This window comes from Artemia sp. Qi Xiang Cuo, chromosome 1 (genome assembly GCF_049724085.1).
Source record: "Artemia sp. Qi Xiang Cuo chromosome 1, ASM4972408v1, whole genome shotgun sequence".
In the NCBI taxonomy this organism is placed as follows: domain Eukaryota; kingdom Metazoa; phylum Arthropoda; class Branchiopoda; order Anostraca; family Artemiidae; genus Artemia; species Artemia sp. Qi Xiang Cuo.
The window spans coordinates 104,581,686-104,596,143 of NC_142794.1; the positions used below are offsets into that span (position 1 = coordinate 104,581,686).

General features: G+C 35.6%; 1 protein-coding gene across 1 annotated transcript; it reads right to left on the reverse strand.

Moving 5' to 3' along the window:
• Positions 1-3,169: 3,169 nt before the first annotated feature.
• On the reverse strand, positions 3,170-4,626 carry LOC148957049 (uncharacterized). Its single transcript, XM_089097416.1, has 2 exons — positions 4,471-4,626; positions 3,170-3,483 (listed from the first exon to the last, which is right to left on the reverse strand). The coding sequence occupies exons 1-2, from the start codon at positions 4,618-4,620 to the stop codon at positions 3,253-3,255; spliced, it is 381 nt and encodes a 126-aa protein (XP_088953542.1). The 5' UTR covers positions 4,621-4,626; the 3' UTR covers positions 3,170-3,252.
• Between the last annotated feature and the right edge of the window lie 9,832 nt (positions 4,627-14,458).

The following is a 14,458-nucleotide window of genomic DNA, read 5'->3' on the forward strand; positions in this document are numbered from 1 at the left end:
GTTTATTGAGGGTTATTAGTCAGCTAGAATCACAAACAACTCTGTAGATGATATAGTAGGTGCAGTTCAATGCAAGTGTTCACATAAATTTGCTCTGATGGAAGAGATTGTGTAGAACCAGAGTAATTGAAATCTGTTCGTGATGAGAGCGAACAGTAAACAGTTGTAGCATTTCCTGGGACCATTATTCAATAGATTCAGCCAGATTGCCAATAATTAGCCAAGAGTTTCGTCATTAGTGTTTAAAACATCAAGTCCCTGTATGAATTGTATCTGCACCAACCCTAATATACCAATTGCTTTTAATTTATCGTATGACTCCTGCTAAATACTGTAACAATACTAGATTTTTTTGGCTTTTCCAAAAAAATTTATCGCAATTTTAAATTATTTTAGCTAAGAGTGTCATTTTGCCTGACATTAATGGACCATACAGAAACGACCTGAAGGGTGTTTTAAATTGATACATATTCCCTTGAACAGTTCACCTACAACTAACTGCATACTATGGATTCCTAATGACTAAATAATTTCCCTATTAGTACTACTCCGTTCAAGAATAATGAGAAGAACAAAATCAATAAAGAATCATAATTCTTGTATTATTAAAAAAAGGTTACTTTACAAATAATACATTACAGAAAAAAAAACAAATTAAACAAGAAAAATACACTTAAGATTTATTTTAATTTATTTATAGGAAAAAAACATAAACATTTATTTTTAAAATGCACTAGAATAAAAGCTTTTTAATAAATATACTTTATTATTTATAAAAAAATACATCATTTAATGAAAAAATTCACTTACAATAATATCAATTTTTTACACTATTTTTTTTATTTCAATCCAACAACAATATGCATAATTACAAAAGCACAAAAAATCTTCTCTAAGTGAAAAAAATACCGTTGGTGGCGGCGCCTCCCGCTGGCGGCTGGCTGGGCAGCCCAAGGACCCCCTCCCATTGGCCGCAAGCCCCCCCCCCCCCCCAAGGGTTTGGGAAGATTATTTTATTGGACATTACTCAAACCTAGACTTTCCCTATGGCTAACACATTCAGCTCGATCGGAAGTTAAATAGTGCTCCAGGGGGAGGGTAGTCAAACCGTCTTGACAAACATAGACCTTGTCGGAAATGGTACTCATGGCAATTTTTTCTATATTTACAGTGAAGTTCTTGTAGTTTAACGAACGAATTGCGAACAATTTCGCTCGTGGAATTGTATTTTCAACAATACAATTGCTATAGACGTCCATGTCGAAATTCTTATCTACCTAGCGCTTTGGTACACCTTTGCAACGTTGTTTGATTTTCTCGTCGTGTGTCAGTATAAAGTACACCTTCGGACTTACAAATATACAATGGGAAATAATGTCACTTCCCGTTTCTGACTTTCAAAATAAAATTTGATTTGGCGACCAACGTTTCACTAGCTTTAGGTAGACCTCCCCACTCCAGTTGATGTAGTCCATCCGCGAGCTGATGATTTCATCGTGCGCCAAATAATCAAGTAGATTTTGAATTTTTACTCTTAATAGTAGAGGATCGTGTCCCCGTAGCAGACATCTACTTGTCCCTTCTCCAGCCACTTTACCCTAGCCACATTGTGGTAGAATTCCAACATGAGCTTTCTAGAGATCTCAAGGATCGTACTGCCTGCAGCAGTATTTTTATTTAGGACAATGCTTCTTTTTTTCTATTCAATAGTACCACATTTCGCACATTTTACAAAAAGCCAAATCTAAAATGACCTTTTAGATTTCTTTTTCGGCTTTTGTTCCGCGCTTCAGAACGTTTCTTGACAAAAGTGTCAACAAATGTTTTCAGATAGGGTATTTGACTAATCTGGAGTGCTTTAGGAACCTTTAGGACATTTAAACCGTTGTTATACATCCATTTTAAAGCCACATGATGTACAAAAGTTTTATTCTTCGGCCGGAGTTCAGCAATAAGTTTTTGTTTTGAAGGTGTCCAACGCATTTCTCCACCTCGACCAAACGTCTGTTGTGGGTGCTCAAAGAGTCCCTAGACCCAGGTCTATTGATACATGGAAAGAAATCCTTTACCGAATCGTAAACTTCAACTGGTATGTCTCCATCAATTTCAAAAAACCATCCAACAAGCCCATTCTCCTCAAAACTGTCAATTTTGGGGAAATTGGAGGCAAGAGGGTTATTGAGCCATTTATAGTCATCGCAGGGTAGCGTATAATGGGACATGGCCGAGGGGTAGAGGTCATGTGAATAAGAACACGCAACTAGTTTGTGTTCCTGGACTATATTTGGCCTTGATAGGTCCGATACCTCCAACAGTCTTAATTCACAATCCAAAGATACTTCATCAACCTGTAGAAGGGAATTTGAAAGTTTTTCAATTGTAAAGTATCTTTGCCTTCAGTCAGAATTTCTATTCTTTGATTCCGATGAATTTTGTAATATCTCATGTGATCCGCAAATTTTTGTTTAGATCTAAATGAGGAAAGACACACGGGGCAATAGTAGCACTCCCCATGTTTTTTGTCTTGAGATAAGAGTCGACTTACTGCCGTAACGGGGAAAAAATGACCATAGAAGCTTACATCTTTGGGGGGCTCATAGATAATCAAAACCAAATTTTTAACACTATCTACCAACAGTGTCCTTGCTGAATATAAAAAACCCTTTTTTATTTCGTTTCTTTCCCCCCATTTACAAATTCTGTGTCATACTGGAGAACAACCATCGCTAACCTAAGATTTTCATTCGCTTTTTCAAATAAGGTTATTTCTTTTGAAGACACCGGATACTTCCCGTCTAAACAATCAAAATTTACATTAGGGAAATTTTCTCCACCGTTACGTGCAAGTCCGTCGAGATTTTTCATTGTTGACTCATCTTTCAATGTTTTAGGGGCAGCTGCTAAAAATGCGTATTTAAAGCATTGCAGCCCCGTTTCAAAATCAAAACTCTGAACCATTCCTGTATCCGACAAATCTGGGTGGCAGTTTATTTTTCTACCCCTCCCTCCCCTTAAACTAAAGTTTTTTTTTTTAAATCTATTGAGATTCAGATCCATATTTTCAATGTATAAAATGGTGGAACCACTCCCCCTCTCGTTAAATGTCTCCAAAGTTGATGTGACCCACTCCCCCTCTCGTTGAATGTGTCCAAAGTTGTAGCAAGTGAACTAGACCAGATTCTAACAAATAAAAATCACGTAGTTCCGGGAACACGACAATATTTTCATGTCCTGTACCTATTTGCACAGGACCTAATTCACTAATAAAAAAATCATCGTGAAAAATGTCCCGGAAACATTAGATCCAACAATTTTCGTAAGGCTATTCATTTCCTCCGTTATAAACTGGAAATCTAGGGGAATAGTAAACGACGTATCTTGACAAACATCATCTGATTGTTCTGGTGAAAGTGGATAATTACCAATGATATTCAGAAGTCCTGGGCCAGGGGATGGCAGTTGTTTTCTAGCTTCTTCCTGAAACTAAAATGAATGGATTGAGTTTGTTTTCTTTGAGGAAAGATTTACCACAATTATAGCACACTATTTTTTTCTTCGTTGGATTTGTATTCATATTATTATTTATCAAACAAATACAAAATAAATTAGAAATTTTGTTACACACACGGACACACACACACACACACAAACACACACACACATACTCACACACACTCACACACACACACACAACACACACACACATACACACACACACACAAACGCGTGCAAAGACACACACATACACACACACAAACACACACATAGACACATACGCACACACACACACAAACAAACATACACATCACAACGTTTGACTAATAGTAATAAAATACAATAAAAAAAATCAACTCAATAATTGTCTTAATACCCCATATAAGAAAAACACTCTTTTTCCTACAAATCTAGTTGTCCATGAAAAATAGCGATCAGACTAGAAGCATATTCCTTTTCCTGCAAGTCTACCCCCCCTCCTTTCATAGATAATACATTAGTATCAAGAGTGTTCAGCTAATAGCAATAAAGTAAAGTACAATATAAAAATATTTGCTATTAGTTCAGTAAGAAGCAATAACCTATCTTTTTCGTAAAGCATTTTATGTCTAGTCAGATGTTAACCAGCTACTGAATATGTAACTAAAGTCATGTATCGAAGTTAAGGCACTATCTCCTTAAGTTTTTTTTTACCAACCCCTTCACGCTCTTTTTTCTTCAATAATAAGCCCCTTGAGTAAATATGTACGCACGCATACAAGTAACTGATTAGTAATTATTAAACACACTTGATTAGGCTAAAAGGCACGTGCTGAGATTATTTTTAGTATTATTTTTTTAACTCTAGTACACGTATGCCATCTCTGAACCGTATTTAAAAGTTAAATGATCAGAAAGTTGTTAAAAAAAGGAATTTGTAAATTGAAATTGTGAGTGCGCTATAAAGTTGGCAGCTATCTGATAAATGGTGCTTACCGTGGAAGTTACAGCTAGCTCTGTGTAATCTGTTCGTTGCGCATAGTGGATCACTTTATCTCTCCTCAAATTCATACTTCTGAGCCTGTCCGTTTCAGTGGTGCCAGTCTCACGATTGAGCTTCGCTCTATTTTGACTTGACACTTGCATATCAGAGTCCGGGAAAATAAAAATCAATTTCAGTCTTTTCTAGTCCCATGTTTACCGGGGTATTAAATAAGCGCCATTTTACACACCCCCCCCCCCCTCAAATATAAATTCCCCCTCCTATAATTATTTTTAACCCCAATTATTAAGTTTGGTTAAGCTATGAATGCATGTAGGCATAAAAGAACAGTTTTTGACACATTAGTCACCCCCCCCCCCAACAATGCCACAACAATGAGCCACTGGAATACCATAAAACACATTTTTAAATACAATACATGAAAAAAAAATACAATTTCAACTATTAGTCACGTTTGAAATTCATTAAGAATATTAAGGGTGGGCACCCCTTCCCCCATTTTCTCTTTTTTCTTCAATAATTATGCCATTTTAGTATATACCCACGCGCACATACGAGTAGCTGATTATAAATTACTAGCCGAGTAAAAAATGATCGTTTCAATTATATATGACACGGAAGATAATTGCTATCTGTTGAGTTAAAATAGAAATTGTTGAGCTCGCTATTTTACCCAGATATATTTATACCTGGCCATCTGCTTTTAGCAAAAAATATATGATCTGAAGAATTTCAGGTCAGATGTTTACTGGTTACTAAATAAGTACCATTTTTAGACATCCTTCAAAACTGATTTCCCCCTCCTAGCATTATTTTTAACCCCAATTATTAAGTTCGGTTAAGTTATTTAATGCATATAGGCATAAAAGTGCAGTTTTTGACGCATCAGTCACACACCCCCCAACAATGCCACAACAATGAGCCACCGGAACGCAATAAAACACATTTTTAAATACAATACATAAAAAAATACAATTTCAACTATTAGCTACGTTTGAAATTTATTCAGAACATTAAGGGTGAGTGCCCCTTCCCCACTTACTCTTTTTTCTTCAATAATTACCTCCTTTAGTAAATACACACGCGTGCATACAAGTAGCTGATTATAAGTTACTAGCCTATTAAGCAAATGATCGTTTCAGTTTGATTAATTAGGACCACAAATGATATATGACCAAAATTTCACGAGACGCGGCTAAGAGCCCTTTTATTCAAAATACCTGAACAGCTTTTACAAAAGCATGGGAATTTTGCAGTTATCCGCTTTCAACCTGAAAGCCATATGGCAGATAGCTATACGAAAAAAAAACCTTCGACCACTCTTTAAAGTAAAAGCCAGATTTAAATGTCGCTAAATACTAATCACCAAATTCGAATGACATATTTGTAGATATCTATAGGAAAAAAAGGGGATTATGTTCTTATGATAATTCACAAATAATTTAGATTTGCTTACCCTTACATCTTGTTGTTCTCCATTAGAAAAAAGAGGAAAATTTGATTCCAATATGCTTATTACAACTTCTATTAATCAACTGATACAGATAAACCAATTTGCTCGATATTCATGCTGGAAAAACACGCGTATAAGCCCTCCAGCTGTAAACCACTATTTCTGAAAACGCATTATAAGGAATTTTGAATATTAAACCAGGAAAGAAAAAAAAATATGTTATGGTGAATGAATTTGGTAAGGCATGCATCGTCTAAACCGGTCTGATGGCATTATACAATCTCAAGCATAGTTCCAAAACGTGTTTGATCACTTTGCTTGGAAAGGTACCAAGGAACATAAGTCCTTAGAAGCATGATATATATATATATATATATATATTTTATTGTAAGAGGTGCCAGGTTTATGCAGACAGATATTAAACATGTTTTTCGTTTACCTTCAAACCAGAAAGTCAAACCAGTCGCAATTAAATTAGCGTTTATGGAATTAAAAAAATCAATATTTACTTCGGCTGCACTTTTCAATAGGTTTCATTTGTCAGTTGCCCCAGATTATACATCTTTAGGTTTATTGGCACGGAGCAAGTTGATACCAATTTTGGAAGCCGCGCGTACGGAAGGCCATTTACGTCCAAAGCTGAGGGGTGTGAGACTTTTCGTGGGGGATAAGATTTTTGCATACGATAGTGAATTGGGTAAAGTGAAAGAAATTTATCGAGAACAACGGAAGGTTATAGAAGTAGAGGAAATAAGAACCGATTATCATCAGAGTTCCGATTTAAATCGTAATATGCGCACGGGAAATGAAGTAATGGTCAATGCAAGTTCACTAAGTAACGAAGGATCAAAATCAGTCACGCTAGGGATAGCGAATGAAGTTCAAAAAGAAAAACATATGAGTGTTGAGGTAGCTAGCCCTAATGTTGACTCTAATGAACCTGGTACATCTTACGCTCGTGAAAATCAGATTAATCAGATTATTTCACGTGAGAGAAGTGGATCGGTAAATTCGGCTGCTAGTCGCTAGAGCTTAGGAAGCGCTGCTTGTGTATTTAGTGTAGAAGATGGGGACCAGGGTGCTTTTATTTGTGGACAGCATTATCCCCCTGTTAGCCAAGAGCCGTCAGTGAATTTAGCTGAAAAGAGTGTGAGACGGGGCAAAATAAATAATAAGAACATTATTCCTTTGGAGCAGGATAAAGGCGCAAAAACAAAAGTGCTCGAGAAACGGAAAGGATTAAGGATTACGAATCGTTTGGGTCTCGCCAGAGAGTGAAAGCTCCAGTTTTTTATCAAGAGCAGCCTAGTTGGGAGGATATAGTAGTGCCTGGGAACCAGTCAAAATTACCAAAATAGGGAATACAAGGCCATAGTTAATCGTGCTCAAGTTTTGTAGTTTGGAATTTACATGGTTATAGTAGGGAAAAGTTAGAAAATTTATTAGAGTCAAGTACATCAGCCGGTTGTGAAATATGGGATGTTGTTTGCCTTGTCGAGACGTGGAATTCTCTAGATGAACTTTCGTCATATGAAGACTTTGATGTTTTTGAGTGTCGGAGAAAAGTTTCGGAAAATGGCAGATACTATGGAGGAGTATCCGTGCTTCTAAGGAAGGGTGTATTCAATTTATTTCGTAGGCTAGAAAGTGAGTCTGAAAATTTATTATGGATATTATTATCAGTTAAAAATGTTAACTATGTTGTAAGTGTTGTTTATTTGCCCCCGAATAATAGTTCTTACAGCCGTGAAAACACATGGAAATTGGTTGAAAATGAAACTGAAAATGAAAATTAACTTGTATAAAAGAATATACCCTTGCCACAATTTTGTTTTTCTATTGGGCTTCAATGCATATACTAGTAACCAGGACAAGTTTCAGATTGGTGAACCCCTAGTAAATGAATCAGGTAAGAATATTGGTTTGGAGAACGAATGTGAGTATGTTTTCCCTATTAGGAAAAGTAGGGATATGTTTCGGAAATTAAATAGATGGGGAAGGAATTTAATAAATTTTTGTAAAAAGGAAGGGTCAATAATTATGAACGGAGGTTTGGGGGGAGATTTTGGTGTGGGTGATTTTACGTGTTACAGTGGGTTTAGCCCGAGCTTAATTGATTATATTTTATGTAGTTTTTCTCTTTGGTCCCGAGCTGTCGACCTCAGGGTCCTAGAGTTGGTTGGATCTGACTATCTGCCAGTGAGTATTATGCTGAGAGCGTGTATTCGACAGTCCGAAAGGGGAAAGGAAAGGTCTACGTGCAAGGAAAGGATCCGTAAACCAGTTTGGATAGCCAAGGAGAAAGAAGATTTGGTTATAATGGAACTAGAAAGTGAGGAATTTCAGATTGATTGCCATTCGATTTTGAATTTTTCAGAACCAGCTAAATTGCAACAAATTGTCTCGGTACTTACAGATATAATTTATGAGAGAATCAAGCCTTTATTTCAAGATAAAAAACATCCGGCCAGAAAAGATGAGGGTTTTTTCGATGAAGAATGTAGGCAGAAAAGAGAAGAGGTAATTAGGGTTTTCAGGCTACTTAAAGCAACAAACGCATTGGATCAGGAAACGAATTTGCGCAGGTTAGCTGAATATAGGAAACTAAGGTCAGATTATAATAGGGTTAAAAGAGTTAAAAAGAGAGAGAGGCATAAGAAAATTAATGAGGAAATTAAGAGAGCTTATAGTATGAATAATTCAAGAGAGTTTTGGTCGGTTGTTAAATGTTCAATCCAGGGAACGGGAATAAGAGGTGACGTCCCAGCAGTTGAGACGTGGCCAGATTATTTTGAGAATAGAGAGTCAGAATATGTTAGGGTGAATAAGTCGAATGGTTCAGAGGTTAGAGAGCCTGGTCTAGGGACGCCAACATATCCTTTAAGGCAGAATGATTATGATTTAATTTGGCCTGTATCTAAACAAGAAATTTGGGATCAGTTGAAAAGGATGAATGGAAATTCGTGTCCAGGAACAGATGGTATATCTACAAAGGTTCTGAAGTTAGGAAGGTCAAAGTTAATACCCATGTTGGCTGCAATTTTCTCGTTTGTAATAGAAAAAGCTTGTTGGCCTCGCTCATGGGACATTTCTGTAGCAGTGCCTCATTTTAAGAAAGGTAATAGGAAGTTACATGAAAACTTTAAGTCTATCTTTATGGGGAATGTGGTAAGTGAATTGTTTAGTAAGGTTCTGGAATTTAGGCTAAGAGATTGGCTAGATAAGGAGGAAATACTTAGCCCGGCACAAGCAGGATTCAGATCAACATTCAGCACTATTGACCATATTTTTACTTTGGATGCATTGAGAAAGAAATATGCTAGAGGAAAAACTGGTCGGCTATTCGTAGCCTTTTTAGACATGAAAAGTGCTTTTGATTCGGTAACTAGGAGGTTGTTAATTGAAAGTCTGTTAGAAATAGGTTTGCCGTCTTGTTTTGCAGCAATAATAGCAGATATGTATTGGAGGGTGAAATTTTCTGTGAAGGTTATGGAAAATTTTTCTAGGCTGGTCACATCTCATTTGGGTGTGAAACAAGGATGTACATTATCTCCTAAGCTCTTCTCCTTGTTTGTTAATGATTTAAATAGGTTTATGAAAAATAATGGAGCCCCTTATGTATCTTTGGATTGGTTTAGGCTATCATGCATGTTATTCGTGGATGATATAGCTCTAGAGGCGGATAGCAGAAAGAACCTTCAGAAGCAATTAGATATAATAAAAAATTATTTAGAAAAGAAGGAGTTAGAGTTGAACGCTAGGAAATCAGTAGTATTAGTATTTAGGAGTAAAGGAGATGTTGATTCACAGGTTCATTTTAATTTTGGAGGAAAGGTTTTAGACGTTGAAGATGATTTTGTTTATTTGGGTGTTAAGTTTAGTGCTTTAAGGGGGATGTCTAGGCATGTAGAAGATTGTATTTTAAGGGGTAATAGGCTAATAAATATACTTTTGAGATGTAATTTAAATCAGCTAGCTGACATGAGGATCCAGAAAAGAGATTTCCAGACAAAGGTAGCTTCTAGTCTACATTGGGGCTCTGAGGTTTTGGGTTTTTCTGAAGGAACTAAGCTAGAAGTAGTTCAGCTAAGATATTTTAAGAGAACTCTAGGCTTGAAGGATTCATTTAGTTCAGTGGTACTGAAAGGAGATTTGGGGCTTTTTACTTTAAGGAGTGATAGATTGGTTAGAATGGTGAAATTTTGGGAGAAGATTATTAGGCTACCTAGAGTTCGGCTTCTTAAGGCAGCTTATTTGGAGAGCTTGAAGGATGGCAGACGTGATTCATAGTCAAATCAGGTTAAGAAAATACTGGACCTTTGTGGACTTTCAGAGATGTGGAATGAAGGAAAAGGCCCTATGGATGAAACCGTGTCAGTATGAAAGGAAGTCCAGCGAACCCTAAAGGACCAAGAAATCCAAGAGTGGCAAGCTCATAAGGACCAATCTATGGCTTTGAGGTTTTACTCCCAAGCCAAAGACGGTTGGGGGGAGGAGGTTTATCTTAAATTTGGGTTGAATAAAGAAGATTTGAAGAATTTGTTGTTGGTAAGAGGGGATAGTTTGGATTTAGGTGAGAGAAGGAAATTTTTGGGAGAGTTTAGGTTGGCGGCTGGCCCTTATTTCTGCCCAAAGTGTGGATTGGTGAATGAACACTTATTTAATTTTGTATCCGAGTGTAAAGAGCTGTCTGAGTAGCGGAATGAATGTTTCGGACGAGTGTTTGGGAGCGAATGCTGGTTAATAGAGCGGATGGCTGAGAGGAACGCATGTGCTATTAAACAGTTGTGTAAGTTTCTTCTTTTAGGGACTAAATATAGCGAATCATGTTTGAGGGGATAGCCTGATACTATTTTTATGATTTGAATTTTATTATATGGTGTTTGTTGGTTAAAAGTCGAACTTTGGTTTGTTTCTTTTTGGTCGTTTTGTTGTTCTTTTTCTTTTTTCCTTTTTCGAATTTTACTATCTAAAGTTGTATTTTGTTCCTGAGTGTTTGTTTATAGATTGTATTTTGTGTTGCAATGGCCCACACGCTTTTTGAAATAAATCTTATCTTATCTATCTATCTTATATAAGATATTATTTTTTTCCATGAAAAGGACTATGCCAATAAAAACAAACAGGAATTTAATTAAAAATATTGTTTCATAAAATATGTTTTCAAAGAAAAGTTAGGGGCTCCATTAAACCAAATATGAGCAGAACTAAAGTCAAATAATCTTCCAAGCGCAAAACCGCTAATCACCATCAATAAATAAATGAAACCCAAAACGAACAGAAATTAAAATAAATAACCGAGTCAAACTCAAAACGAGCAGAAATTAACATGAGTAGGGACTGCCAAACGCCTTGCCTTCTCAAAACCAGAACATAATTTGTACTTTGCTGAAAACAAATACATATTAAATGTTTTGCCTTTTTAACCTTAATAAATCAAAAATTATTAAGACTTTAAGAAATAAATATCACTATATGTATATTAAACTGACAATCCACGTTAATTTTTTGCTTTTTTTCAGTAAAGTGCAAATTATATTCTGGTCTTGATAAGGCATGGGGGTTTCCGGCCCTGCTTATTTCGACTCGGTTGTTTACTGTAATTTCATTTCGTTCTGGGCTTTCTTTTTTTATTGATGGTGATGTGTGTTAGTTTTACGTTTGGAAGATTATTTTACTTGATTTCTGCTCATTTTCAGTTTAATGGAGCTCTTTACTTTGCTTTGAATTACTTATTTTGTGGAATTTTTTTTTGAATAATTTTTTCCAAAAAAAAAGTTTTTTTGAAATATAATGATGGCATATGGATGTGAGTTGAAAGTCAAACTTCAACAAATATCAATTTAACGCTTTAAAGTAGGCTTAGTTAATCCCCGCGTCCTAGGATAGTCCAAAAGAACAAAGATCAAAGTTTGTTTTAAGTTTTAACGTCGCTCCTTACTTTCAGTTCAAAAAAATTCTTCTTTTTATTTAGTTTTTGAACGTTTTTGAATAAATGCAGGTTTTGATTTTGGCTCACCGTAAGTAGAATAGATCTATGCAGTTTGCCCACTTTACGGTCCCTGGCAGTACGCCCCCGTACAAACAGGTTTTTTCTAGTAGTTACGGGTCATCACACTCTTTGCCAAGAGGAATGACGTAATTTCAAAGTTCACTGCCTTTTTGGTGATAAGCCCAAAAAACCAGCTCTTTTAAGAGATTTGTTTTCTGGTAAGTATAATCTGGTTTGGTAGGTACAATCTGGTTAGGTGGGTATAATCACATTGCCTAGTCAAAGGTAGCGTGCAATTTAAACTGTATCAATTATTTTAGTCAATTTTTTCTAAAAACAAGTATTGTCTTTAAATTAATTAAAGTTGGTTAAAATTCAGATTGTTAAGAAATATTAACAGGTCCTTAATTTCTTAGGACTGGGATGCTCTAATTAGAATGATTTTAAGTTGAAAAATTGTGACGTAAAAATAACTCAGTAATTTGCTTGCTTGTATAGGAATTCACATGTTATTTGCTTGCATGTATAGGAATTCCCATGTTATTTGCTTGCTTGTATAGGAATTCCCATGTTATTTGCTTTCATGTATAGGAATTCCCATGTTATTTGCTTTCATGTATATGAATTACTATGTTATGTGCTTGCTTGGATAGGAATTCCCATTTTATTTGATTGCATGTATAGGAATTCCCAAGTTATTTGCTTGCATGTATAGGAATTTCCAAGGAATTTGATTGCATGTATAGGAATTCGCTTGTTATTTGCTTGCTTGTATAGGAATTCCCAGGTTATTTGCTTGCTTGTATATGAATTCCATTGTTATATGATTTCATTTATAGGAATTAACATGTTATTTGCTTGCATTTATAGGAAGTCCAATGTTATTTGCTTGCTTGTATAGGAATTCCAGTGTTATTTACTAGCGTGTATAGGAATTCCCATGTTATTTGCTTGCATGTATAGGAATTCCCTTGTTATTTGCTTGCATGTATAGGAATTCCCATGTTATTTGCTTGCGTGTATAGGAATTCCCTTGTTATTTGCTTGCATGTATGGGAATACTCATGTTATTTGCTTGAATGTATAGGAACTCAAATGTTATTAGCTTGATTGTATAGGAATTCCCATGTTATTTGCTTGCATGTATAGGAATTCCCATGTTATTTGCTTGCATGTATAGGAATTCCTATGTTATTTGCTTGCTTGTATAGTAATTCCCATGTTATTTGCTTGCGTGTATAGGAATTCACAGGGTATTTGCTTTCATGTATAGGAATTCCTATGTTATTTTATTGCGTGTATTTGATTTCCAATGTTTTTTGCATGCATGTTTTGGTATTCCCATGTTATTTGCGTGCATGTATAGGAATTCACATGTTATTTTATGGGCTTATGTCCCCCCCCCCAGGCTATTATAAGAGTTTATGTCCCCTTCCTATGCTATTCCAGGAGCTTATGTTACTTCCTATGCTATTATAAGGGCTTTTTCCGTGTGGTTTTTCTTTACTTGGTACCCATTAAAAACAAAATTTTTTGTTAAATAAGTAGTTCTTATATCTTTTAAAAGAGCTTTACGGGGTTTGAGACTCTCTGTTGCCTGATTCCGTTTGATTTTTCTTTACTTAGTGCTCATTAAAAACGAAATTTTTGTGTTAAATAAGTAATTCTTTTATCTTTTAAAAGAGCTTTACTGGGTTTGAGAGACTCGGTTGTCTGATTCAGTGTGATTTTTCTTTACTTGGCGCCCATTAAAAAAGTTGCTAGCGAAAACCCCGTGTGGATGAGTTGAAATAAAAAATTTTTAACGAGAAATGGCTGAAAAGTGTTTTGGGGGAGATGGGTTGATTGGCAGAAGGATGTTTTAACGAATTTAAAGTGGAGGGAGAGTTGCTAGTGAAAAAAATCTAAGCTAATAGGGGTTTTTGACCGTAAACTCTAGTTTTCTGTAAGAAAATTATGGAAAATACAATTCGCTGCTTCATAGGTGAAACGTGAGTCCAGGTATGGATCAAAAATAAACTTTTTCTGTAGAATCTGAGCTAATAAGGGTTTTTGATCATAAACTCTAGTTTTCTGTAAGAAAATTATGCAAAATACAATTCTCTCGTTCAAATTTGAAACTTAGATCCATTCTCTGGTTCAAATGTGGAAAAACCCGTGTGAATTAGTTAAAATAGAAATTTTTTTAACAAGAAATGACTGAAAAGTATTTTGGAGGAGATGGGTTAATTGGCAGAAGGATGTATTAGCGGAGTTATAGTGGAGGCCGAGTTGCTAGTGAAAAACCCGTGTGGACCAGTTGAAATAAAAAAATTTTAACAAGAAATGTCTGAAAAAGTGTGTTTTGGGGGAGATGGGTTGATTGGCAGAAGGATGTTTTAGCGAAGTTATAGTGGATGACAAGTTGCTAGTTAAAAATCTAATCTAATAAGGGTTTTTGACCGTAATCTCTAGTTTCTTGTAAGAAAATTATGGAAAATACAACTTGTTGGTTCATAGGTGAAACTTAAGTCCAGGTATGGATTGAAAAGAAATT

What these genes read in the sequence shown, in the direction of transcription:
- LOC148957049 (XM_089097416.1), bottom strand. Translation starts at nt 4,620, where the DNA reads ATGCAAGTGTCAAGTCAAAATAGAGCGAAGCTCAATCGTGAGACTGGC. An exon ending in AGCTAGCTGTAACTTCCACG is followed by an intron (nt 3,484 to 4,470) that starts GTAAGCACCATT and finishes CATTCATTTTAG; the next exon opens with TTTCAGGAAGAAGCTAGAAA.